At 41.2% G+C, this 26411-nt stretch overlaps 1 protein-coding gene across 2 annotated transcripts in view; it reads right to left on the reverse strand.

Annotated features, from left to right (window-relative positions):
• The window catches only part of LOC126188037 (glycerol-3-phosphate dehydrogenase, mitochondrial), a 63346-nt gene extending 37222 nt beyond the window's left edge, over positions 1-26124 (reverse strand). Inside the window, exons 1-9 of one of the 2 annotated variants that reach the window (XM_049929465.1) lie at positions 25864-26124; positions 25197-25322; positions 24938-25094; positions 24629-24851; positions 24262-24425; positions 23838-24144; positions 22250-22443; positions 15703-15897; positions 5637-5890 (exon numbers count right to left, since the gene is read on the reverse strand). In XM_049929465.1, the coding sequence (XP_049785422.1) occupies positions 5637-5890; positions 15703-15897; positions 22250-22443; positions 23838-24144; positions 24262-24425; positions 24629-24851; positions 24938-25094; positions 25197-25292 (1590 nt within the window). In that variant the 5' untranslated portion in view covers positions 25293-25322; positions 25864-26124. The remainder of the gene's footprint in view (positions 1-5636; positions 5891-15702; positions 15898-22249; positions 22444-23837; positions 24145-24261; positions 24426-24628; positions 24852-24937; positions 25095-25196; positions 25323-25863) is intronic. The other variant, XM_049929464.1, reaches the window with a different exon arrangement.
• Positions 26125-26411: the final 287 nt, after the last annotated feature.

Below are 26411 nucleotides of genomic sequence, written 5' to 3' on the forward strand. Positions count from 1 at the left end.
AGGCTTTTGACAAAGTTGACTGGAATACACTCTTTGAAATTTTGAAAGTAGCAGCAATAAAATACAGTGAGCAAAGCTTTATCTACAACCAGACTGTGATTACAAGAATCAAAAGATGTGAAAGGGAAGCAGTAGTTGAGAAGGAAATGTGACAGGGTTATAGCCATCTTGACGTTGTTCAATTTGTACATTAATAGTCACTATAGGAAACCAAGGAGAAATTTGGAAAGGCGGAAAGTTTGAGGTTTGCTGGTGACATTTTAATCCTGTCAAAGACTGCAATGATCAGTTGAATGGAACAACTAGTGCCTTGAAAAGCAGTTAAAAGATGAATCAACAAAAGTAAAACAAAGATAAATTAATGTAACTGAATTAAATTCAGTGCTGCTGAGAGAATTTTATTGGGAAATGAGACACTGAAAGTAGTAGATGCGTCGTGCTGTTTGTACAGTAAAATAATGTGATGGCTGACCTAGAGAGGATACAAAATGCAGCTGAGCACAGCAAGGAAAATGTTTTTGAAAAAAAGATATGTCTTTCAATAATTTTGTCAATTGCTATGTGGTCTGTTATCATCTGAGCACTCAGCTGCCAGTCCAAGTTCAACACAGCATGTACACATTGATCTGTATTTATTTCTGCTTACGGATGGATGTCCTGCACAGGGTTCACCTTTCACACACTCTTAAAATTTGAAGCTCTTGATATGCTTTCACTTCCAAACACTTTCTGGAACATGGCCAATGGCTCCATAACCAATTTTCTGAGCTGATGGCGTAGCACTGTTCGATCGTGTGTTGACTGATACACACATGCACACACAAAGTGGGGTTGATGGTAGGGGAAGTCAGCTTCTGAACATGCTGGCATCATGAGCTTCATGTGATCTTTGTAGTCATTTCAGTGTGCCCTGTCCGTACGCTTAGTCAAAGCTTCTTTTTTTTTTATTTAAAAAAAAAAAAAAAAAAACATACTATGGAACCGTGCTACACCATCAAATTCTGTGTGGGGCTGTGAAAAGAAATTGTTTAGGTCAGTAAACTTGAAAAAAATAAAAATGAACACTTTTCAAGTTCACAAATCCCAGTATGAGAAGTAATGCTAGGTCCGAAGAGATTCCATGTGGTTTTGGGCAGATAGCTACAGTGATAAATTGCAGGTTTGCCGGCGGGATTAAGGCAGAGTTATAGTATCGTCAACACCAACTGCAGATCTTTGGTACACAGCTGAGTGAAGGATCTGAATTGGAGACACTCGCCGTTCTGCAACCATTTAGGTTGCAGATTTCTCAACTTACTACTTAACAGGTCGGGTCAGGAATGGCTACACGGGTAGTGGGTGCTGTGTGGTCATACTGGGCTGTTTTTTTTTTTTTTTTTTTTTTCGGTCAGCACGTTGTGGAAAATTAGAGAAAGGCTTCAGTGTAAAAGGGTGAAGGATGAACACAGGAAGAGGGCAGAGACAGCAACAATCTGCATTGTAGTTGTAAGTTATTGTAGCTGCGTTGGCAAAGAACCAGTGCTCCAAGCGCTAATAGAATGGACTGAAGCTCAAATCATTATAGGTAATTAAACCTGTCTAAGGCCAGAGGTTAGTTGAGCCAATATTTTGACAAAGAATCTATTAGTGTTCAGATAGGATAGGCTGAATACAGTTGGTGGGAGTGCGTTTGTTGCTTTTAGAAGTTGTTTATTGTGTAGCAAAACTAAAGGAAACAGTTCCTGTGAGTTAGCATGGGTAGGTTACACTTGACATCCGGAATGAATTAATAACTGATTCCTTTTACTGAGGCCCCTTCCCAGTTCCCCTGCCCCCCCTCCCCCCTGCTGTTCCTAATCTATACAAACAATTTAGGAGACAATCTGAACATCTCTCTTGCCTAGTTTGCAGACGATGCTGATATTTATAACACAGTAAAGTTACCAGAAGACCAAAGCCAACTGCAAAATGATTCAGACAAAATATGTGTATCACGCAGAAAGTGGTAAATCAGTCTGTGAGGCCATGCAAATGAGTATGAAAAGAAATCCATTAAATTTCAGTTAGATGATAAATCATGCAAATTTAAAAGCTGTCATTTCACCTAAATGCCTAGGAATCACAATTACGAACAATCAAACTGGACTGATCACATAGATAATATTGTGGGAAAAGCAACGTAAAGAACATGCAATAGGTCTACTGATGAGGCTGCCTACACTATGTTTATCCACCTTCTGCTACAGTATTGCTCTGCTGATTGGGATCCTTAGATAGGATTGATGGAGGGCATTAAAAACTTCCAAAGAAGGGTGGCTTATTTTGTATTATCACAAAATAGGGGTGAGATATGATAAGTGAGCCAGGATGGCACCATTAAAACAAAGGTGGCTTTTGTTGCAGCAAGATATTTTCATGAAATTTCAATCACCAACCTTCTTCTCTGAATGTGAAAATATTTTATTGTCATTGACCTACATAGGGAGAAATGATCAGCATAATGAAATAAGAGTTATCAGAGCTCATACAGAAAGATTTAATTGTTCATCTTTCACACATGCTGTTAGAGACTGGATCAGTTGAGATATAGTCTGAAGGTGATATGAAGAATCCTCTGCCATGCACTTAAGCGTCAACTGTACTGTAATCATATAGATGTAGACACAAACTACCTGTAAGATTTCATTTCTTAACTGTAATTAACAGATCTGTAATGTGTATAGGCAACAGTAAAATGTGACAATGTTGCAAGAATTTGGCATCGGAATATATCAATGTTAGTGACACACATGGTCAGTGAAGGAAGTCTAACACGAAATGCCCTTGTGGGACAAGTGGTGTAAACGAAATTGATTCACAGTTTTCATGCCAATTGGTGACATCTCTGCAATTTCAAGGTTGACTGTAGACCAGAGTGCCTGAGGAACTTCTGTGTGAGATATGAGCAGGATGGATTCTCTATATGAAGCATGACAAAGTACAGTCAATGGATGCTACCTTAGTTTTTCTCTGGAGATGTAATAAGGAGAACAGATATTCTGGGCAAAACTATGATGAGTCATTATGCAAGCTATTGTTCATGACTGCCATAGTAAAATAACATTTAACACAATTACTGTATTCTCACTTCCCAAACAAATTGTAAACACTGAAATGACCCTTTTTTCACCAACAGGAAATGTGTGTTTTATATCTCCTGTGGCTAATAATGTTTGTTCTTCAATTAAAATGGGGACAAGAAACCCTCTATAGAGTTTCAAATGACAGGTACTGGATTATTTACGTACAGTTCAAACTTAGTGTAAGGGGAATTTCTTCTGTTTTGTGAGATGAAGTGGCAATGAGAGTGTATCTCTACGTTGACACTACAACAACTACTCATTTAATTGATATTAATGGTACATTTACTAAAACAAAATGATTTGCTCTTTAGCAGATATGCTCTAATGAAAATTAGTAATGCATTAAAACTGTAATCAGGGGTATGACTGATAACACAACTTTGGGAAACCGGGCTTCTCCAATTGAGTCATCTTAGCACACTTCATGAACCAACACAAGGATCAACTAGTCACTAAGTGTTCTACACTGCTTCAAAGCTCCGCAAATGCAACACACTATATTCTGATCAAGAGTGGATTTTTTTACTTCTAGAATAATTATTCATTTGTGACAAATGTCTGTGACTGATAAAATTATTTTTAAAATGTTTTATTGTCCAGCACAAGCACATAAAACTACTCTTATAAGGAGGCATTATCTAATATACAAACCCTGTCAAAAAAACGTCAGTTATCTAGGTTGGGTCCTAGTTTTGATATGCAGTTCAAACTCTTAATGTAATCTCAATAATTTAAAGTTTGACTACTGCCTTATACTGCAATGATATTACAGAAAATATCTTGATGTCTTCATGCTGACAATGGCAAAACACACAGGAATTCTCTTAACTGTTAAATATGTTCCCAATACAAACAAATCAAATAGTATTTTCACCAAACAATGGAAAATACAGGATGGAATAATTACAGTATTACGAAAAGGATAGATTGTTACTCACCATATAAAGAAAATGTTGAGTTGCAAAAAGGTACAACAAAATGATTGTTAAACAAGTAAGCTTTCAGTCAAAAAAGCCGCGCGCGCACACACGCACACGCACACACAAACACACACACACACACACACACACACACACACACACACACACACACAAATGCAGCTCTCACACTCATGGCAACACAAAAATACACAAGTTGCATTTGTGCGAGTGTGAGTGTGTGTTAAGTCTAATTCAGAAGAACGCTGTTTTGGCTGAAAGCTTACTTGTTTAGTAGTATTTGTCTTGTGCCCATCTATGACTCAGCACTTCCACTATAGGATTTCCAAAATTTTTTCTTTTTTTTTTTTTTGCTTCTGGATGATATCAAATGTTTTGTCCCAAGTGATATAGACTGGTCTAAAGTTCAGAATCGTAGTTCATCCTCGCTGCAAAGTTTAATGTGTGGCACATTGTTTTATTTTTGTTTCTCACAAATGGAACTGTCTGACATATTTCTTTAATTTCCATATTATTCTGTCTCAAAGAGGTATTTATCCTTTTGACAGAGGATGGGAGAGGAGTTCTTTTAAGAAAACAATGGTTTTTTTACAAACAGTCCAATATAATATGTCAGTTTTATGAAATAATTAGTACAGTTAGATTCTTTAATGATAAACTGTCACTGGCTGATAAATACCAGGATAAAAAACACATATTTTACTTGGTCACTCAGTATGTAAACTATAGTACCCCAAAATGAAGGGAAAAGTTCCAGTAAATGTCTGGATTGTGGGTTGAGTAATAAACGCAACAATATTTTTATGTTTTATGTTGCACTACAGACTGATAAAAAGATGACAATTTTCACTATTATTACTTAACAATAATGAAAATGACCTAGTAATCTCAAAACTACAACCTGATGGGACAGGTGAACAAGAAGAACTACTGCAGGTTGTGATCCTACTCAAGTAATAAAACCTAGGACATAGTGTCCTAGAAAACACATCAATGCAAAGCTTGAAGATTTAGTTAGAAAAAATTATAGAAGTATTCGGACATTGACTTGGCAATGATCATTAGAAACACGCCATTGTAGTAATGAACATACAAGCTGAATTCAGGTGGGTGATACAACTGACATCAACACTGATCAAGAATACAGTGTTGATTACTGCTGCTAAAAATTTAACAATATTGACACATGTACGCTGCAATTATTTGAGTGAGTAACATGGTTGCCTATGACAGTAACTGCTGTTTGTGAGTTTAGTTTCAAATTCATTATTTATCAAGTTGTTTCCTGCTGTTCAGTGATAATGATTCACACTAGCTCATTGGTTTGCTAGCTAACTGGATAAGCTTTTAACACAAATTCCAAGGCCAGGGTTCAACCATTGATTAGCTGAAGGATTTCTTTTGGAATCAGTTTTCCTCAACTAGAATGTATCTCTCTGGATCAGAGGGGGACTTTAATTTCAAGTGTTTGCATTTTGGTATATTTCAGTGCATTACCAAGGAATGTGGACAGTGAAACAATATTATCTTCAAAAAAGAATAAAACTTAAGAAACTATAACTTATAATGACAAAGCAAACGAATAGTGTCTCATTACCTCTGCATCAATGTAAGGAAACTCCGGGTGTACCTTCTTCCCAATAATAGGCCACCGTTTCCCTGTGAGGGATGCCAACTTTGCAACTGCGAAGGCTCGGTCACCATACGAATTAGCAAGATGTTGAGCAACTTCACATTCAAGACCAAAGTCCTGCACAAGTCTAATGTACATGGTAGGTGTCCATCCATGAGCTCCCTCAATGAGCAGTCCATCAGTTTGAGACTTCTCGTGAACTGGCTTCAGGTTGCATGCTGTATGAAAGTACGATTAGATTTGTGTGTCATTACAGATTATTTTACTGAATTTAAAACTGTAAGGTAAAATTTATATAGAATGCAGAACAGAAACAGTTTTCTGTATGACAGCTGACATTACAATGAAACTCTAGGACAAAACAAGATTTTCACATATTCATCAAGAAAGCTAACCACAATGTTACAGCATAAGATTTACAAGCTTATTAGACTAGTTTCAAACTATGTTATGAAACTATAAAATATTTGCAGCCCATATTTATTCCAAGAACTTTCATGTAAACTGAAAGTATCATCTCTGAAATAAACTCTTTTTACCTGTAACTTTAATACCAGAATGGAAAATCTTACACACACACACACACAATATACACCCGTCCTTTTTTCCCCCTAAGGTAAGTCTTTCCGCTCCCGGGACTGGAATGACTCCTTACCCTCTCCCTTAAAACCCACATCCTTTCGTCTTTCCCTCTCCTTCCCTCTTTCCTGATGAGGCAACAGTTTGTTGCGAAAGCTTGAATTTTGTGTGTATGTTTGTGTTCGTTTGTGTGTCTGTCGACCTGCCAGCACTTTCATTTGGTAAGTCACATCATCTTTGTTTTTAAGTATATATATATATATATATATATATATATATATATATATTTAAAAAGAAAGATGATGAGACTTACCGAACAAAAGCGCTGGCAGGTCGATAGACACACAGACAAACACAAACATACACACACTTTTGAAGGCCAGACATACCAACAATTAAAGGGAACAGCCATGGGTACCAGGATGGCCCCCTCGTATGCCAACCTATTCATGGGTCGCTTAGAGGAAGCCTTCTTGGTTACCCAGGCCTGCCAACCCGAAGTTTGGTACAGATTTATTGATGACATTTTCATGATCTGGACTCACAGTGAAGAAGAACTCCAGAATTTCCTCACCAACCTCAACTCCTTTGGTTCCATCAGATTCACCTGGTCCCACTCCAAATCCCATGCCACTTTCCTTGACGTTGACCTCCACCTGTCCAATGGCCAGCTTCACACGTCCGTCCACATCAAACCCACCAACAAGCAACAGTACCTCCATTATGACAGCTGCCACCCGTTCCACATCAAACGGTCCCTTCCCTACAGCCTAGGTCTTCGTGGCAAACGAATCTGCTCCAGTCCGGAATCCTTGAACCACTACACCAACAACCTGAAAACAGCTTTTGCATCCCGTAACTACCCTCCCGACCTGGTACACAAGCAAATAACCAGAGCCACTTCCTCATCTCCTCAAACCCGGAACCTTCCACAGAAGAACCCCAAAAGTGCCCCACTTGTGACAGGATACTTTCCGGGACTGGATCAGATTCTGAATGTGGCTCTCCAGCAGGGATACGACTTCCTCAAATCCTGCCCTGAAATGAGATCCATCCTTCATGAAATCCTCCCCACTCCACCAAGAGTGTCTTTCCGCCGTCCACCTAACCTTCGCAACCTTTTAGTTCATCCCTATGAAATCCCCAGACCACCTTCCCTACCCTCTGGCTCCTACCCCTGTAACCGCCCCCGGTGTAAAACCTGTCCCATGCACCCTCCCACCACCACCTACTCCAGTCCTGTAACCCGGAAGGTGTACACGATCAAAGGCAGAGCCACGTGTGAAAGCACCCACGTGATTTACCAACTGACCTGCCTACACTGTGAAGCGTTCTATGTGGGAATGACCAGCAACAAACTGTCCATTCGCATGAATGGACACAGGCAGACAGTGTTTGTTGGTAATGAGGATCACCCTGTGGCTAAACATGCCTTGGTGCACGGCCAGCACATCTTGGCACAGTGTTACACCGTCCGGGTTATCTGGATACTTCCCACTAACACCAACCTGTCAGAACTCCGGAGATGGGAACTTGCCCTTCAGCATATCCTCTCTTCTCGCTATCCGCCAGGCCTCAATCTCCGCTAATTTCTAATTTCAATTTGCCGCCGCTCGTACCTCACCTGTCTTTCAACATCATCTTTGCCTTTGTACATCCGCCCCGACTGACATCTCTGCCCAAACTCTTTGCCTTTACAAATGTCTGCTTGTGTCTGTGTATATGAGGATGGATATGTGTGTGTGTGCGAGTGTATACCTGTCCTTTTTTCCCTCCTTTTTTCCCCCTAAGGTAAGTCTTTCCGCTCCCGGGATTGGAATGACTCCTTACCCTCTCCCTTAAAACCCAAATCCTTGTGTCTTTCCCTCTCCTTCCCTCTTTCCTGACGAGGCAACCATTGGTTGCGAAAGCTAGATTTTGTGTGTATGTTTGTGTTTGTCTGTGTGTCTATCGACCTGCCAGCGCTTTTGTTCGGTAAGTCTCATCATCTTTCTTTTTAAATATATTTTTCCCACGTGGAACGTTTCCCTCTATTATATTCATATCATTAATTTGAACCCAACAATCACGTTTGTTATTGTTATTGTCACTGTTACATTTCGTAGTCTTTTCTGTCATCTTATTTCCTCCTTCTGTTTTTGCCAGCAGTTTTACTTTCTTTTCACCTTCTCCTTTTTTACCGTAATCCAGTATTCAATTTTATCCCGCCGATATATACTCAATAATACGTAATAATACGTAACCCACTTCCAAACAAAAAATTTTTTTTTTTTCCGCTTTCAACACCACCGCTGCTATAAAATCCACCGTTTCCATTTCACAAACAGTTCCTTTCAGCTATTTAACAACCTTTTCGGCTAGTTTTAATATCTTTTGCTTTATTTCCATTTCCGTTTTTCTCACATCATCGATCATTTCTAGCCGCTTCCCACAGGTTTTAACGTCATTATTTCTTCATCAGACAATTGTTAGCTTCATTTCCATAATCTGTCACTACCAAACCACCCTTTTAATACATCCTCACGTAGTTTTTTCGAAATTCTCCCGTATTTCTTCACCCTTTAACGTGTTTTGGCGGCAACACAACCACCTAACCTTCATGCACATCATTTTCTACCTACACAAGTTCACCACAGGATCAACAGCCCAGCTCTAACCAACCCTTTTTCGCCTTTTTTCACACCAGATTTTTATATTTATTTTCATTTTCATTTCAGCCTCGTGTTCCACTTTCCACCTTCTAGGACCATGTCACCCTCACAACACCTCCACAACGACCCCATTAAGTTTTATTTACATTCCCTCCGCAAACATGCCTTCGCCCTAGCCAGATTACACTCCCATATTTTATTTTCTCAGGCTTGTCTGACATTTGGCATCACCCCCAAAGGCCTCACACTTAAAGTTCCCATCTCTGGCTGCAACCCTTCCTTCCATCAGTCCCTATACCAGTTCCAAACTGAACAATCCATTGCCCTCACCCACCTAATCCTTCACCTGCACATCCACTCAGCCAATCAACACACCCATCAACTCCTGTCCCTAATAAAAGTCCTCAATCTTTCCTCTCCCACATCCACACCGGTTGTTCAGAGCATCCTCCTACAGGCCAACCGCAAATTAGAAAAGCATGCCACCCTCCACCTTAAAAAACTATCCAATCTCCTGGTTTCCCACCTCCGGAAAGGCAACTCACTCACCCTTCACAACCTTTCCAGCAAACCTCAACCTCCTCTCATTGCACACAAACCCAGTCTCTCCCATCTACTCAATCTCCCACTTCCAGCTCCACTCCCTCCAAAACCTCAAAATTCCAATCAACGCAATCTGGAACCACAACACCCCAATTCAGTAGTTAACCTTTCCTCCAAACCTCTCTCCCAATCCGAAACCTCTGTCCTATCCAAAGGCCTCACCTTCAGCCCCACTCCCAGATTTAACCAAACAGCCCTCGTCAAAGATTTACTGTCCTACACCCGTACTCTCTGCTGGAAATATCACTTTGCCACGAAGAAAAATGATCCTAATCCTACTCCTAATGATCCAACTCCCCAAGACACTATCCAAATTGAACCATGCCTGGAACAGTTCCGTCCTCCGTCACAGCGGGACCCACCTCCTCTTCCTCAAAATCACCCTCTCCTAACCTTCCAGGAATTTCTGACTTCCAGCCTTGCCTCTCAATCCTTCTTAAAAAACCTTAATCCTACTCCCAACATCACCACTGCTGAAGCCCAGGCTATCCGTGATCTGAAGGCTGACCGATCCATCGTCATTCTTCCGGCTGACAAGGGTTCCACAACTGTGGTACTTGATCGTCGGGAGTATGTGACTGAGGGACTGCGTCAGCTTTCAGACAACACTACTTACAAAGTTTGCCAAGGCAATCCCATTCCTGATGTCCAGGCGGAGCTTCAAGGAATCCTCAGAACCTTAGGCCCCCTACAAAACCTTTCACCCGACTCCATCAACCTCCTGACCCCACCAACACCCCGCACCCCTACCTTCTACCTTCTTCCCAAAATTCACAAACCCAATCATCCCGGCCGTCCCATTGTAGCTGGTTACCAAGCCCCCACCGAACGCATCTCTGCCTACGTAGATCAACACCTTCAACCCATTACCTGCAGTCTCCCATCCTTCATCAAAGACACCAACCACTTTCTCGAACGCCTGGAATCCCTACCCAGTCTGTTACCCCCGGAAACCATCCTTGTAACCATTGATGCCACTTCCTTATACACAAATATTCCGCACGTCCAGGGCCTCGCTGCGATGGAGCACTTCCTTTCACGCCGATCACCTGCCGCCCTACCTAAAACCTCTTTCCTCATTACCTTAGCCAGCTTCATCCTGACCCACAACTTCTTCACTTTTGAAGGCCAGACATACCAACAATTAAAGGGAACAGCCATGGGTACCAGGATGGCCCCCTCGTATGCCAACCTATTCATGGGTCGCTTAGAGGAAGCCTTCTTGGTTACCCAGGCCTGCCAACCCGAAGTTTGGTACAGATTTATTGATGACATTTTCATGATCTGGACTCACAGTGAAGAAGAACTCCAGAATTTCCTCACCAACCTCAACTCCTTTGGTTCCATCAGATTCACCTGGTCCCACTCCAAATCCCATGCCACTTTCCTTGACGTTGACCTCCACCTGTCCAATGGCCAGCTTCACACGTCCGTCCACATCAAACCCACCAACAAGCAACAGTACCTCCATTATGACAGCTGCCACCCGTTCCACATCAAACGGTCCCTTCCCTACAGCCTAGGTCTTCGTGGCAAACGAATCTGCTCCAGTCCGGAATCCTTGAACCACTACACCAACAACCTGAAAACAGCTTTTGCATCCCGTAACTACCCTCCCGACCTGGTACACAAGCAAATAACCAGAGCCACTTCCTCATCTCCTCAAACCCGGAACCTTCCACAGAAGAACCCCAAAAGTGCCCCACTTGTGACAGGATACTTTCCGGGACTGGATCAGATTCTGAATGTGGCTCTCCAGCAGGGATACGACTTCCTCAAATCCTGCCCTGAAATGAGATCCATCCTTCATGAAATCCTCCCCACTCCACCAAGAGTGTCTTTCCGCCGTCCACCTAACCTTCGCAACCTTTTAGTTCATCCCTATGAAATCCCCAGACCACCTTCCCTACCCTCTGGCTCCTACCCCGGTAACCGCCCCCGGTGTAAAACCTGTCCCATGCACCCTCCCACCACCACCTACTCCAGTCCTGTAACCCGGAAGGTGTACACGATCAAAGGCAGAGCCACGTGTGAAAGCACCCACGTGATTTACCAACTGACCTGCCTACACTGTGAAGCGTTCTATGTGGGAATGACCAGCAACAAACTGTCCATTCGCATGAATGGACACAGGCAGACAGTGTTTGTTGGTAATGAGGATCACCCTGTGGCTAAACATGCCTTGGTGCACGGCCAGCACATCTTGGCACAGTGTTACACCGTCCGGGTTATCTGGATACTTCCCACTAACACCAACCTGTCAGAACTCCGGAGATGGGAACTTGCCCTTCAGCATATCCTCTCTTCTCGCTATCCGCCAGGCCTCAATCTCCGCTAATTTCTAATTTCAATTTGCCGCCGCTCGTACCTCACCTGTCTTTCAACATCATCTTTGCCTTTGTACATCCGCCCCGACTGACATCTCTGCCCAAACTCTTTGCCTTTACAAATGTCTGCTTGTGTCTGTGTATATGAGGATGGATATGTGTGTGTGTGCGAGTGTATACCTGTCCTTTTTTCCCTCCTTTTTTCCCCCTAAGGTAAGTCTTTCCGCTCCCGGGATTGGAATGACTCCTTACCCTCTCCCTTAAAACCCAAATCCTTGTGTCTTTCCCTCTCCTTCCCTCTTTCCTGACGAGGCAACCATTGGTTGCGAAAGCTAGATTTTGTGTGTATGTTTGTGTTTGTCTGTGTGTCTATCGACCTGCCAGCGCTTTTGTTCGGTAAGTCTCATCATCTTTCTTTTTAAATATATTTTTCCCACGTGGAACGTTTCCCTCTATTATATATATATATATATATATATATAATAGAGGGAAACATTCCACGTGGGAAAAATATATTTAAAAATATATTTAAAAAGAAAGATGATGAGACTTACCAAACAGAAGCGCTGGCAGGTCGATAGACACACAAACAAACACAAACATACACACAAAATCTAGCTTTCGCAACCAACGGTTGCCTCGTCAGGAAAGAGGGAAGGAGAAGGAAAGACAAAAGGATATGGGTTTTAAGGGAGAGGGTAAGGAGTCATTCCAATCCCGGGAGCGGAAAGACTTACCTTAGGGGGAAAAAAGGACAGGTATACACTCGCGCGCACACACACACATATCCATCTATCCATACAAGACACAAGCAGACATTTGTAAAGGCAAAGAGTTTGAGCAGAGATGTCAGTCGGGACGGAAGTATAGAGGCAAAGATGATGTTGAAAGACAGGTGAGGTATGAGCGGCGGCAGATTGAAATTAGGAATTAGCGGAGATTGAGGCCTGGCGGATAGCGAGAAGAGAGGATATGCTGAAGGGCAAGTTCCCATCTCCGGAGTTCTGACAGGTTGGTGTTAGTGGGAAGTATCCAGATAACCCGGACGGTGTAACACTGTGCCAAGATGTGCTGGCCGTGCACCAAGGCATGTTTAGCCACAGGGTGATCCTCATTACCAACAAACACTGTCTGCCTGTGTCCATTCATGCGAATGGACAGTTTGTTGCTGGTCATTCCCACATAGAACGCTTCACAGTGTAGGCAGGTCAGTTGGTAAATCACGTGGGTGCTTTCACACGTGGCTCTGCCTTTGATCGTGTACACCTTCCGGGTTACAGGACTGGAATAGGTGGTGGTGGGAGGGTGCATGGGACAGGTTTTACACCGGGGACGGTTACAGGGGTAGGAGCCAGAGGGTAGGGAAGGTGGTTTGGGGATTTCATAGGGATGAACTAAGAGGTTACGAAGGTTGGGTGGACGGCGGAAAGACACTCTTGGTGGAGTGGGGAGGATTTCATGAAGGATGGATCTCATTTCAGGGCAGGATTTGAGGAAGTCGTATCCCTGCTGGAGAGCCACATTCAGAATCTGATCCAGTCCCGGAAAGTATCCTGTCACAAGTGGGGCACTTTTGGGGTTCTTCTGTGGAGGGTTCCGGGTTTGAGGAGATGAGGAAGTGGCTCTGGTTATTTGCTTCTGTACAAGGTCGGGAGGGTAGTTACGGGATGCAAAAGCTGTTTTCAGGTTGTTGGTGTAATGGTTCAAGGATTCCGGACTGGAGCAGATTCGTTTGCCACGAAGACCTAGGCTGTAGGGAAGGGACCGTTTGATGTGGAATGGGTGGCAGCTGTCATAATGGAGGTACTGTTGCTTGTTGGTGGGTTTGATGTGGACGGACGTGTGAAGCTGGCCATTGGACAGGTGGAGGTCAACGTCAAGGAAAGTGGCATGGGATTTAGAGTAGGACCAGGTGAATCCAATGGAACCAAAGGAGTTGAGGTTGGAGAGGAAATTCTGGAGTTCTTCTTCACTGTGAGACCAGATCATGAAAATGTCATCAATAAATCTGTACCAAACTTTGGGTTGGCAGGCCTGGGTAACCAAGAAGGCTTCCTCTAAGCGACCCATGAATAGGTTGGCGTACGAGGGGGCCATCCTGGTACCCATGGCTGTTCCCTTTAATTGTTGGTATGTCTGGCCTTCAAAAGTGAAGAAGTTGTGGGTCAGGATGAAGCTGGCTAAGGTAATGAGGAAAGAGATTTTAGGTAGGGCGGCAGGTGATCGGCGTGAAAGGAAGTGCTCCATCGCAGCGAGGCCCTGGACATGCGGAATATTTGTGTATAAGGAAGTGGCATCAATGGTTACAAGGATGGTTTCCGGGGGTAACAGACTGGGTAGGGATTCCAGGCGTTCGAGAAAGTGGTTGGTGTCTTTGATGAAGGATGGGAGACTGCATGTAATGGGTTGAAGGTGTTGATCTACGTAGGCAGAGATGCGTTCTGTGGGGGCTTGGTAACCAGCTACAATGGGACGGCCGGGATGATTGGGTTTGTGAATTTTGGGAAGAAGGTAGAAGGTAGGGGTGCGGGGTGTTGGTGGGGTCAGGAGGTTGATGGAGTCAGGTGAAAGGTTTTGTAGGGGGCCTAAGGTTCTGAGGATTCCTTGAAGCTCCGCCTGGACATCAGGAATGGGATTACCATGGCAAACTTTGTAAGTGGTGTTGTCTGAAAGCTGACGCAGTCCCTCAGCCACATACTCCCGACGATCAAGTACCACAGTCGTGGAACCCTTGTCCGCCGGAAGAATGACGATGGATTGGTCAGCCTTCAGATCACGCATAGCTTGGGCTTCAGCAGTGGTGATGTTGGGAGTAGGATTGAGGTTTTTTAAGAAGGATTGAGAGGCAAGGCTGGAAGTCAGAAATTCCTGGAAGGCCTTCTCATTATCCGCCAGGCCTCAATCTCCACTAATTTCTAATTTCAATTTGCCACTGCTCATACCTCACCTGTCTTTCAACAACATCTTTGCCTCTGTACTTCCGCCTCGACTGACACCTCTGCCCAAACTCTTTGCCTTTACAAATGTCTGCTTGTGTCTGTGTATGTGCGGATGGATATGTGTGTGCGCGCGCGAGTGTATACCTGTCCTTTTTTCCCCCTAAGGTAAGTCTTTCCGTTCCCGGGATTGGAATGACTCCTTACCCTCTCCCTTAAAACCCACATCCTTTCGTCTTTCGCTCTCCTTCCCTCTTTCCTGACAAAGCAACCATTGGTTGCGAAAGCTTGAATTTTTTGTATGTTTGTGTGTCTATCGCCTTGCCAGCGCTTTTGTTTGGTAAGTCACATCATCTTTGTTTTTAGATATATTTTTCCCACGTGGAATGTTTCCCTCTATATATCTGTGTCTGTGTGTGTGTGTGTGTGTGTGTGTGTGTGTGTGTGTACTCTCACTGGAAAAAGGCCAACAGATCGAAAGCTAGTGTTAGCTGCTTTTATTACGCACTTCTGTGTGCCACACACCAGTCCTCTGCAGGTAAGTTGTTGCCTTTCCCTTATTTTACATAATTTTCCAGCCAGAAATTTCCATTATCTTTATATAACTTCAATTACTTTGATAGGATGGCAAGTCAGTGCCTACTGAACTTCAGAAGGTGAATATCTTAGTACTGCAAATAAAGAGAAAGCAGAAAACACAATTACTTATACAGTATAACAATATCAAGCAGAGCAGACTTGGTGGGGTACAAGACCACAGGGAGGGATTGACAGGAGGCGGCAGTGGCGGGAGTGACGGGTGGAAGGAGGCAGCGACGGGTGGAAGGAGGCAGCGATTGATGGAAGGGTGAGGAAAAGAAGGAAGGTATATTTTAGTAACGTGGTAGTAAAATACAGTAAACATCAACTATTCCCTTTTTCTTCAGCAATGTACCTTTAATAGCTGCATCAATTGTGTGTTCAGCCATTGCTCTGTAAGTTGTCCATTTGCCTCCAGCAATTGTCACAAGCTTATTGTCACTGACATGAATTATGTGATTTCTGGCCAATGACTGTGTGTCTTCCTTGTTTGGGTCCGATACCAGTGGCCTTATTCCACTCCAAGCTGATAGAACATCTCCTCTTCTCACTGCAACAAAGAACATGTGTATATAACGGGGGAAGTTATGCAGCCTATGAAATGCATGTTTCACAGCCTGCAGATATGAACTAACTAGAAAAATATATAACTGGATAATTATAGCAAGAAAAATCTCCAACTGTATTAACAACATCTGAATCAGAATATTACAACAATATTACAAATGGGTGAAAAACAGAGCAAAATTCCCCTAACACTTCATAACAGAAAATTAATAAATTATGAGACAGTATTTCTGGCCAGGACTTATCTACAGGAGGCAAAATGTGTAGTACAAAAAGGCAATACCCTTCCCAGCTATCAGAACTGATAGTTCCTCCCTTGAGGAGGGGAGAAGGTTAAAAGGAAGGCCATTCACTAAGACTTCATGAGAGGGATCCATTCTTCCTTTTAAACTTCCCCAACCTATCGTCCTCTCCTCCCCGAGGAAGAAACTATTAGTTCCAAAAACTGGGAAGTGTGCACCAATTGGTAGTATCATTCCTTTTGCCTCGTGAAGGTAAGTACTGATCAGCTATCTGCCTCATATTAAACAATGGAAAATGCAGCATGGAACGTAACAACATTAGGAGAAGGGAAGTTGCTACTCACCATACAGCAGAGATGCTGAGTCACAGATAGGCACAACAAAAAGATTTTCACATTTTAAGCTTTTGGCAAATGGCCTTTGTCAACAATAGACACACACACACACACACAAAAATGCAACTCACTCTCACACACATCGTGTGTGTGTGTGTGTGTGTGTGTGTGTGTGTGTGTGTGTGTGTGTGTGTGTGTGTGTGTGTATTGTTGACAAAGGCCATTGGCCAAAAGCTTAAAATGTGAAAATCTTTTTGTTGTGCCTATCTGTGACTCAGCATCTCTGCTGTATGGTGAGTAGCAACTTCCCTTCTCATAATGTTGTTACACACACACACAAATGCAACTCACTCACACACACGTTGTGTGTGTGTGTGTGTGTGTGTGTGTGTGTGTGTGTGTGTGTGTGTGTCTACTGTTGACAAAGGCTATTGGCCAAAAGCTTAAAATGTGAAAATCTTTTTGTTGTGCCTATCTGTGACTCTGCATCTCCACTATATGGTGAGTAGCAACTTTCCTTCTCACAATACTGTCCCATAATAGTTAGTTTTTTTGACTGAATTTTCCTTCAGTAGAGTACATTTAGAGTTTTCTGAAATATTTAACACCAGGACAAATAGTTTATTTTCAACATCAGATTGCTTTATCTAGCCATGGTTTCTCAAACTTTATGTGAGAGTTTATACAAACATGCACTTGTGATGATCTTATGTCTCAAATGTCATATTATATACTACTTTTTGGCATTTTAGCTTATTCCTTAGGTTTGCTCGATACTGCATATTTACAGTCATGCAGCAACAGCTGGTTAGGTATAAAAATGTTATCATGTTCATGATATTTTTTGAATTATCTTTGTTGTGTGTGTTGCATGTGTTGGGACTAATATTTGAATTAGTCCCAGTTTGGTCAGCACCTCCCTTCAAATGCAGGCACATTGAGATGTGTGTGTATCACTATAAATGGAATGAAATTGCACCTGTTCCACGACAATGTACAGTATAATTAATTGTGCCATGCTACAGTACACCTGAAGCTCCAGTGTGTCGAGGCATATGATACTTTTGTGAATCAAAGTGTAGCTTCAACTGGCATTTGGAGAAACACCAGTTTCAACAACAAACAACAGATTATGTAATGCATCTTTGACTATTGTCAATTATATCCTTAATTGCCTCTTAATATGCTACTACATGAAGACTTAGGTTTGGTCAACTGGAGAAAAAGATGTGGAGAGAAATAATGTAGCAGTGTCACTAACACCTTAATGATAGAGTTACCTACTGTTGTGGATGATGTTACTTATGAAGAAGAAATATTCAGTTACAAAACTCAAGAAGCAGTAGGATGCAACACCGCTTTTGCAAAAGCAAAATACATTACAGATGATGTGAAAATAATTATATACATTTAATGCAATGTAATGTAAAAGAAAAGAAGACTCCCAATTAAACTACAACCTAAAAGACAGAAAAGTAGTCTACCTACTATGAGAGAGAGAATTACACAGTTAAACGATAAAAGATTCATCAGAGGGAAAATGACATAAATAAATGTAACTTAACAATGAAGAGATTGGAAAGTTATCTAATAATCCATAAATGGGGACACAACTTTAAACAAAGACAGATTACCCCCATGCACTTTCTTCTTAGTCAGTTTCCTTCCTTCATTTCTTACTTCTTGACTGACAGGCTGTACCTTTTAGCTTTAAAAGTTCATATATTTCATATACATTATGTGATCAAAAGTATCCAGACACCCAAAAAAACATAAGTTTTTCATATTAGATGCATTGTGCTGCCACCTACTGCCAAGTACTCCATATCAGCAACCTCAGTAGTCATTAGACATCTTGAGAGAGCAGAATGGGGCACTCCGCGGAACTCACGGACTTCGAACGTGGTCAGGTGATTGGGTGTCACTCGAGTCGTACGTCTGTAAGCAAGATTTCCACACTCCTAAACATCCCTAGGTCCACCGTCTCCAATGCGATAGTGAACTGAAAATGTGAAGGGACATGTACAGCACAAAAGCACACAGACCATCTGTGGACTGACAGAGACCGCTGACAGTTGAAGAAGGTAGTAATGTGTAATAGGCAGACATCTATCCAGACCATCACACAGGAATTCCAAACTGCATCAGGATCCACTGAAAGTACTACGACAGTTAGGCGCGAGGTGAGAAAACTCGGGTTTCATGGTTGAGCGGCTGCTCATAAGCCACACATCACACCGGCAAGTGGCAAATGATGCCTCGCTTGATGTAAGGAGCATAAAAATTGGACGACTGAACAGTGGAAAAACTTTGCTTGGAGTGATGAATTATGGCACACAATGTGGCGATTAGATGGCAGGATGTGAGTATGGCAATTGCCCAGTGAACGTCATCTGCCAGAGTGTGTAGTGCCAACAGTAAAATTCGGAGGTGGTGGTGTTATGGTGTGGTCGTGTTTTTCATGGAGGGGCTTGCACCCCTTGTTTTGCATGGCACTATCACTGCACAGGTCTATAATGATGTTTTAAGCACCTTCTTGCTTCCCGCTGTTGAAGAGCAATTTGGGGTTGGAGATTGCATCTTTCAACACGATCGAGCACCTGTTCATAACGTACGACCTGTAGTGGAGTAGTTACATGCCAATGACATCCCTGCAATGGACTGGTCAGCACAGAGTCCTCAGCTGAATCCTATAGAACACCTTAGGGATGTTTTGGAATGCCGCACCGACCAGCATCAATACCCCTCCTCAGTGCAGCACACTGTGAAGAATGAGCTGCCATTCCCAAAGAAACCTTCCACCACCTGACTGAATGTATGCCTGCGAGAGCGGAAGCTGCCATCAAGGCTAAGGGTGGGCCAACACCATATCAAACTCCAGTGTTACCGATAGAGGGTGCAATGAACTCTTAAGTCATTTTCAGCCAGGTGTCCTGATACTTTTGATCGAATAGTGTGGTGTGATTCAAAGGTCACATTCCAGAACACACAGGGTGAACCAGAACCGCACTGACAAACTTTCAGAAGTGGTAGTATGTATTGAAAAAAAAAAAAAAAAAGTCTAGTAAACACGAGCTATGAGTAGTTGTTCACCTTCACTAGTGGGAAACACATCTCATATACTGAATGAGTGTTCATAGCTTCTGAGATACGTGCTTTAGAGCCCACATTTACTGTGGGGAGGGAGAGAGAGAGAGAGAGAGAGAGAGAGAGAGAGAGAGAGAGAAAGCAAGCATTAATTTATGTTTTTATGGTTCTAATTATACTTGCAAAAATTAAACAGTAAGGCATCTAACAGTCTGAAATTGCCCTCTAGCAAACCTATTCACTATCATTATCCATCAAACAATATTATGCCTTATGGAGAAACCTAATAATGAAACACAGAGGGGAAATAATCATATCACACAAGTAATTAAACCTGAACAAACAACTAATAATAATAATTTGGAAATTATACTTCTGGCATCAATGTGTCCATCAAACATGTCAGGGATTTTTGGACTAGTAAATAATTCTACAGCACCATGCCTAAAATCAATCACACCATATGATCAGTAAGAAATGAATTTTGAGATCTACAGGTTTACTGCCTGAACTAGCCCTACATTATAGACTGGAAAGTAAGTTTCCACACACTACTTTAAAATTGAAGAACTTACATTTTCCTATCTTTCAAATCAAGATACTAATCCTACTTATGACAGATCATTCTTATTACAGTAAACTACATGAAATAATCAGCCCTTGCACCACACCACTGAAGCCTTTTCAAAGAAAACTATCCACTTCCATAGCTAAGCCTGACTACCACGCAGAGGAGCTAAGTTTCATTTCCAGCACTGCCCAGGATTTTTTCCTGGGTAAGAGGAGCATGGCAACGTCCACAAAAAGACTTGTGGTAACAGCTAAAGAGCTATGCGAAGAAGTAGTAGTCACTCTGATTTTGAAAGCTGACCTCAATAGTCAGAAGTGTGGTATTTTGATCTCATGCTTCTCCAGTACACTCATTACAGCATGCCTTTCAGAGAGAATGGAGCAGCAGTCATTTAACATCTCACTGCCCTACAAGAACTATAGTGTTGTAGAATGTAATATATTTTTTCTTACAAAGAATAAAGTTGGTCATGAGTTTTTCGATATGTCTGAAAACACAGATAAATAGTTTTGCTCTTATTTTGAAGATCTCTATAATTTACTAATGATGTTTCTTATATTGTTTAACTTCCACTGTTCAACAAAAATCCCCAACATAAACCATGGTTCTATCCAGCTCTCACACTACAGTACGTTTCCAACTGGCCATTTGAACAATGTGTTTACCTGTTACAAATCACCATTGTCATCATCCATACATACACACCACCATCACAATTCCTAAAATAAATAGCATGTTACACAGGTAAGATCTCAACTATTGTTAGAAACTCCTGTAAAGAATACCAGTGTGCCACAAGGAAGTTATTTTGGAAGCCTACTGAAAACGAAAACTGCCGAATACAGCACACTTTTCTACAATATGTTTTCAGATAAGTTTTCCACATGCAAGTGTCTTTCTCACTAAATGCTGTTACAGTTTCTTATGAATAAATCAATATTGTCAATAGCAAATCCCATGATGAAGTATATGTACAGAGATGGCAGAGTTCGAATTAAGAGATACCTGATACTACATACCTGCACGGGGCATTCAGACTGTTGTTACCTTTATTCTTTAATTAATTACATTTTGTTCCTTCTGAAAACCCAATTTTTCCCACTGAGGTTTGGTATTTTCAAATTTGTACCTCTACAATTTTGAAGGGGGGTGGACACTTGGGTAGTTAAATATATCTACATCTATATTCTGCAAACCACAGTGAGGTGCATGGCAGAGGGTATGTCCCATTGTACCAGTTATTAGGGTTTCTTCCCATTCCGTTCACATATCAAGCACAGGTAGAATGATTGGTTGAATGCTTTTGTCTGAGCAATAATTATTCTAATCATATTCTCACAATCCCTATGTAAGTGACATGTATGGGATTATAGTATATTCCTAGAGTCACTAGTTAAAGCTGATTCTTGAAACTTTTTTAACAGACTTTCTCGGTATAGTTTATGTCTATCTTCAAGGGTCTTCCAGTTCAGTTCCTTCAGTACCTCTGTGACATTCTTCCATGCATTAAACAAACCTGTGACCATTTGCGTTCCCTTCTCCGTATACGTTCAATAACCCCTGTTAGTCCTAACTGGTATGGGTCCCACAAACTTGTGCAATATTCTAGAACTGGTTGCACGAGTTATTTGTAAGCAATCTCCTTTGTAGACTGATTGCACTTCCCCAGTATTCTAGCATGTAGTTAAATACATGTGATTGTATGTCATCATAGTCACCATAGTGATTATGTAGTGCAAATACCTGCTTTATTGATAGCATCACTGGTCAAAGCTGACCAGGATTGTTTCACATTGTTTACCACTTTCCTTGTCTTTACTTACACCATGATTTAAAAGCAACGGCAAGGTATGTTTGAAAGAATCACCCAAAGATGACACTGAAGTATTTTACGAAAACAACAGAAACCTAACTCTAGATGTTCGGAGATGGTTTCGAACACTACAGCTATCAAATAAAAAAAGCCGTCTTAACCATTTGTTATAGTGCTCAGTGGATATACAAATCAATTTCATCTTCTTTTGAATCCTGTATGCATCTGTTTTGCCATTTTATATCTCAGATTTAAAGTGAGTTATGAGTACATGTCTATGAGCTTACCTTCCACATCAGGATTAAGGTAATTCTTCACTTCTTCCAATATGAACATGATTTCATCCTCAGTTGGCTTGGGATGTGCTGTGACCTGGCATGGCAGGTCAGTTGTTCCTGCTATTGTATGCTTTTGCCATGGGAGGAAAAAAATGACACGTCCATCAGAAGTATTGGGATCCAAGAGACCCATCTGATCTGGACTGAAATTTAGGAGAACCACACAGAAATGTCTTACACCGCATTCATAAACAATAATAATAAAAAAAAAAAGATAAATGAAAATGTATAGCAATGCATCACATATAACATTAATAGTTATGGGGGAAATTTTCTTTCCTTTTTAATTTACAGAATGACAATTTTATTTCCCTTCCCTATGTACCACACAACTATAATTAACTGTAACGTTGTTTTATTGAGACAGAATCATTAATGGCTTGTCCTTCACTGTGATATCCCTACCACATTTCCAGACCTTTACTCTTGGTGCTATTCTGCTTTCTCTAAGGGCATGTATAGTTGATGATCTTATTAATCTTTTACTGACAAAAACTGCTATCAATTCTGTAGTAGTTGTTTCAGTTAGCAGCTAGTAAGTGGAACTTATAACCTTCACAACTCTAAGCAAAAGAGTGGTATACCACTTATATTCAAGTTGATGTGAGTACTCCATTTTCGAGCAACAAAAACACTACTACATAACTAACTGTATTATGCATAAAGACATTACAAACAAATATCCAAGACTGATGCAGGTGGCACAGTAAGACACTGGACTCATATTTGGAAGTAAAGTAAACCAAAATCCAGATTTAGGTTTTCTGTTCTTCCTCTACATCACTTGAAACAAATGCTGGAATGGTTCCTATGAGAGGACATGACTTATTTCCATCCATAGCCCAAACTTGTGCTCAAACTCAAATGATAAGAAGATGAGCTTTGGATGATTGCTATTTTTCCAAGACATTCCTACACTGCATCTATAATAGAGTACAAAACAAACATTGCAACCATGACCCAGTAAAAAGCTCACATTCCGTTTCAGAACAGATACAATTTGCTAATTTCTGGTTTTCATTTCAGTCTTTCTATAACAAGCCTGAGCCACACACGTTCACATTTACATCCATACTCATCAAACACCTGAGAAGAAGATGCAAAGGATATTTCCCATTGTATCAGTTATTAGGGCTTCTTCCAGTTTCTTTCAAGTATGGTATGCAGGAAGAATGACTGTTTAAAAGCATCTGTGAATCCTGTGCTTAATATAATCTTGTCCTGACAATCCCTACGGGAGAATACGAGGGGGGGGGGGGAGTGTTTTTATATTCCTAGATTCATCATTTATGGAATAGCATATCACATGATACATTTATATGAAGTTTTAATAAAGTTCTAGTTCTTGCAGACTACTGTAAACTATTTTGTACCAAAACAAAGGTAGCAACTAAGAGATCATTTAGTATTGTTGATATGATGTGACACAATGATTTGTTCACTAAGAAAATGTCTGAGTGGATGATTTTCGACAGATAAAGAGCCAAAATATTAAATACATTACATACATGAGTTCATAAATATTGTACAAACATACCTATAATAACCGGGAAGCACAATGTGAACCCCTGAGCTAGGGCAGCATATTTCTTTTGCCTTAGCATCAGCCATCTTTCGTATATGGTCCGTAAATGGCCCTGTAGCATTAATTATGCATTTTGCTTTCACATCCCATTCTTGACCAGTCAGTTCATCTTTCAAATGTGCTCCACACAGAATTTCTTTCCCATCTTTGTCTTTGTCTTTCAAAAGGCTTGTCACACGAACATGATTTGCTACTGTTGCTCCATGTCTTGTGGCCGTCAGAGCTATTGCCAGATTCATGCGTGCATCATCTTGTTGGCCTGGAAAGTAATTTTATGTCCAATTCAAGACAAACTGCAGCAAAACTGTCACTGTCACAAAAATGTTGTACTGATAGCCCACGTTTGCACGCCATTTATTAAGTGATTCATCCTTACCATCATAATATACAATAGCTCCACGTAGCTTGTCTCCCTGCAGCATTGGGAACAGCTCAATTGCATTAGATTTTGACAGATAGTATGAACTCTTAACAGTTTTTGTCCCAGCAACGAAGTCGTACATTTTGATGCCAAACCAATAGTATGGAATTTCCCAATACCTGTCAATTTTAACAAACTTTTAGTTTGTTTGTGACATACAAAGAGTTATAAACAGAGCAACATATTATATATAACTGAAAGATTAAAAAAGCACAAGTTTTTGACTATGCACTGACAAACATATCTAGCATAATGAGAAATAATTGACTATGCACTGACAAACATATCTAGCATAATGAGAAATAAGTTTTAACTGCCTTACGTGTACACTGGTAACATAATTGGTAGTGGTCGAGTTAAATGTGGTGCCGAATGTAACATGTTAGCTCTCTCATGGAGGGCTTCTTTTACCATACGATACTGCTCAATGTCAAAATTCATAATGGCCTTCTGCAGATACCGAACACCGCCATGAATGAGTTTCGTACTGCGACTACTTGTGCCGCAAGCGAAGTCATCAGCTTCCACCAGTGCTGTCTTCAGACCTTAAACCAGCATTTCCAGGTTCTTATAATTATAGGTCTTTAGCAAAAAATCTAAGTTCACTATCCATCTTCATTAAGAATCTGACCTCTAGTAACAGCATCCAGTGCACAACCCGAGCCGGTAGCACCACCGCCAATTATTAGTACATCAAAATCTTCAGACTGCAATGACTTAATCTGATCTGATCGTGGTGGCAGGTGTCTTTTTGCTCGCGGTTTGTTTTTCACTTCAGCAGCTTGTACCTGCGCACAAAACAATGAATACAATGGGGCCACAATTGTGATGTAACGTTCCTAACTCGTAAGATTCTGTTTGCGTAAACATAGCTTTATAAAAACACTTACATTCAAATCATTTTCTTTAAGAAAGGTCGTAACAGCGTATGCTCCTGCTCCAAAAGCCAGTCCACTAACTGCCAGTCTTCGAACATGAGAGGCCATAGTGCTTTAAAATCTGCAGAAGAAGCAACACTAAGAAATATTATCAGCGGCATAATAAAAACTGGGTTTTATACTTGTAAACGGAAATTGACATTTATAAGCACTATTCATTAACAAGTTAAAATTTGTAAGTCAACATAAACGTCATGGAACCCTTAAGCCCACGCCGCTATGCAGTTATTAAATTTCTTTGTCTACTAATGTGAAAATAACAGTGTTTACGGAGAATTTTTAAACCTGGTTGAGACTGATTTGCGCTTATACACTACGTACTTAATACACGATCAGATATCAGCCCATGCGCATTCCAATATGAAAGTACACAGCAACATGCAACATACTGTGCTAGGCGTTCTTAAAGAATACGTACGCAGTATATGTTACGGTGGGAAAAAAGGCGTTTCCGGCATCAATGAAATTATTTACGAAATATTTTCAAGTATTTCCAATTACCATCTTCTGGCTGACAACTGTCACTTTCGAATGTTATAGATTTGCGGGTTACTAAGTTGGTCAATTTATATTCATTTTACTTTATAAACACTCGAAAAAAAGTACTCAAGACACTTACCTGACAGATCGGAAACGAATTAATAGTAATCGTTACCGATCACGGTACTTGTCCTCCTCCGTACCGTGATCGCGTGCAGCTAAGGACGCGGACTAGTCGGTTTATTTTTGAAGGGATATTCGAGACTCATTTGGCAAACCTCTACGAACGCATCACATTGGATAGAAGGTGTACCCAGGTGGGGGAAACGATGTTTATTTTCGGCATTTCAGCTGACTGTATAGGCCTACGCCAAACTATGACCTTTTCAGCTGCTCTCACTTGCATAGTCCGCTTCATGTATAGAATATTGTCTACAAGGATTACACACAGCATAGATTGTCTACACACAGCCAGAAGGTTTTGGAGCGGTTTGGGTGCGTGATACGATATATTTCTGTATGTGCTTAATAACAAAAGTTACTAAGCGTTTGAACAACATGTATCTCATTCGGTAGAATAGTAAATCAAACGGTTATAAAATGGTTGTTTTTTTCTTTTTTCCTTGGGGGTCTGGCATCAACGTACGATTGATTGTAACGTGATGTTCCTCACACCAAGAATGTGAG

This window comes from Schistocerca cancellata, chromosome 5, assembly GCF_023864275.1.
Source record: "Schistocerca cancellata isolate TAMUIC-IGC-003103 chromosome 5, iqSchCanc2.1, whole genome shotgun sequence".
In the NCBI taxonomy this organism is placed as follows: Eukaryota; Metazoa; Arthropoda; class Insecta; order Orthoptera; family Acrididae; genus Schistocerca; species Schistocerca cancellata.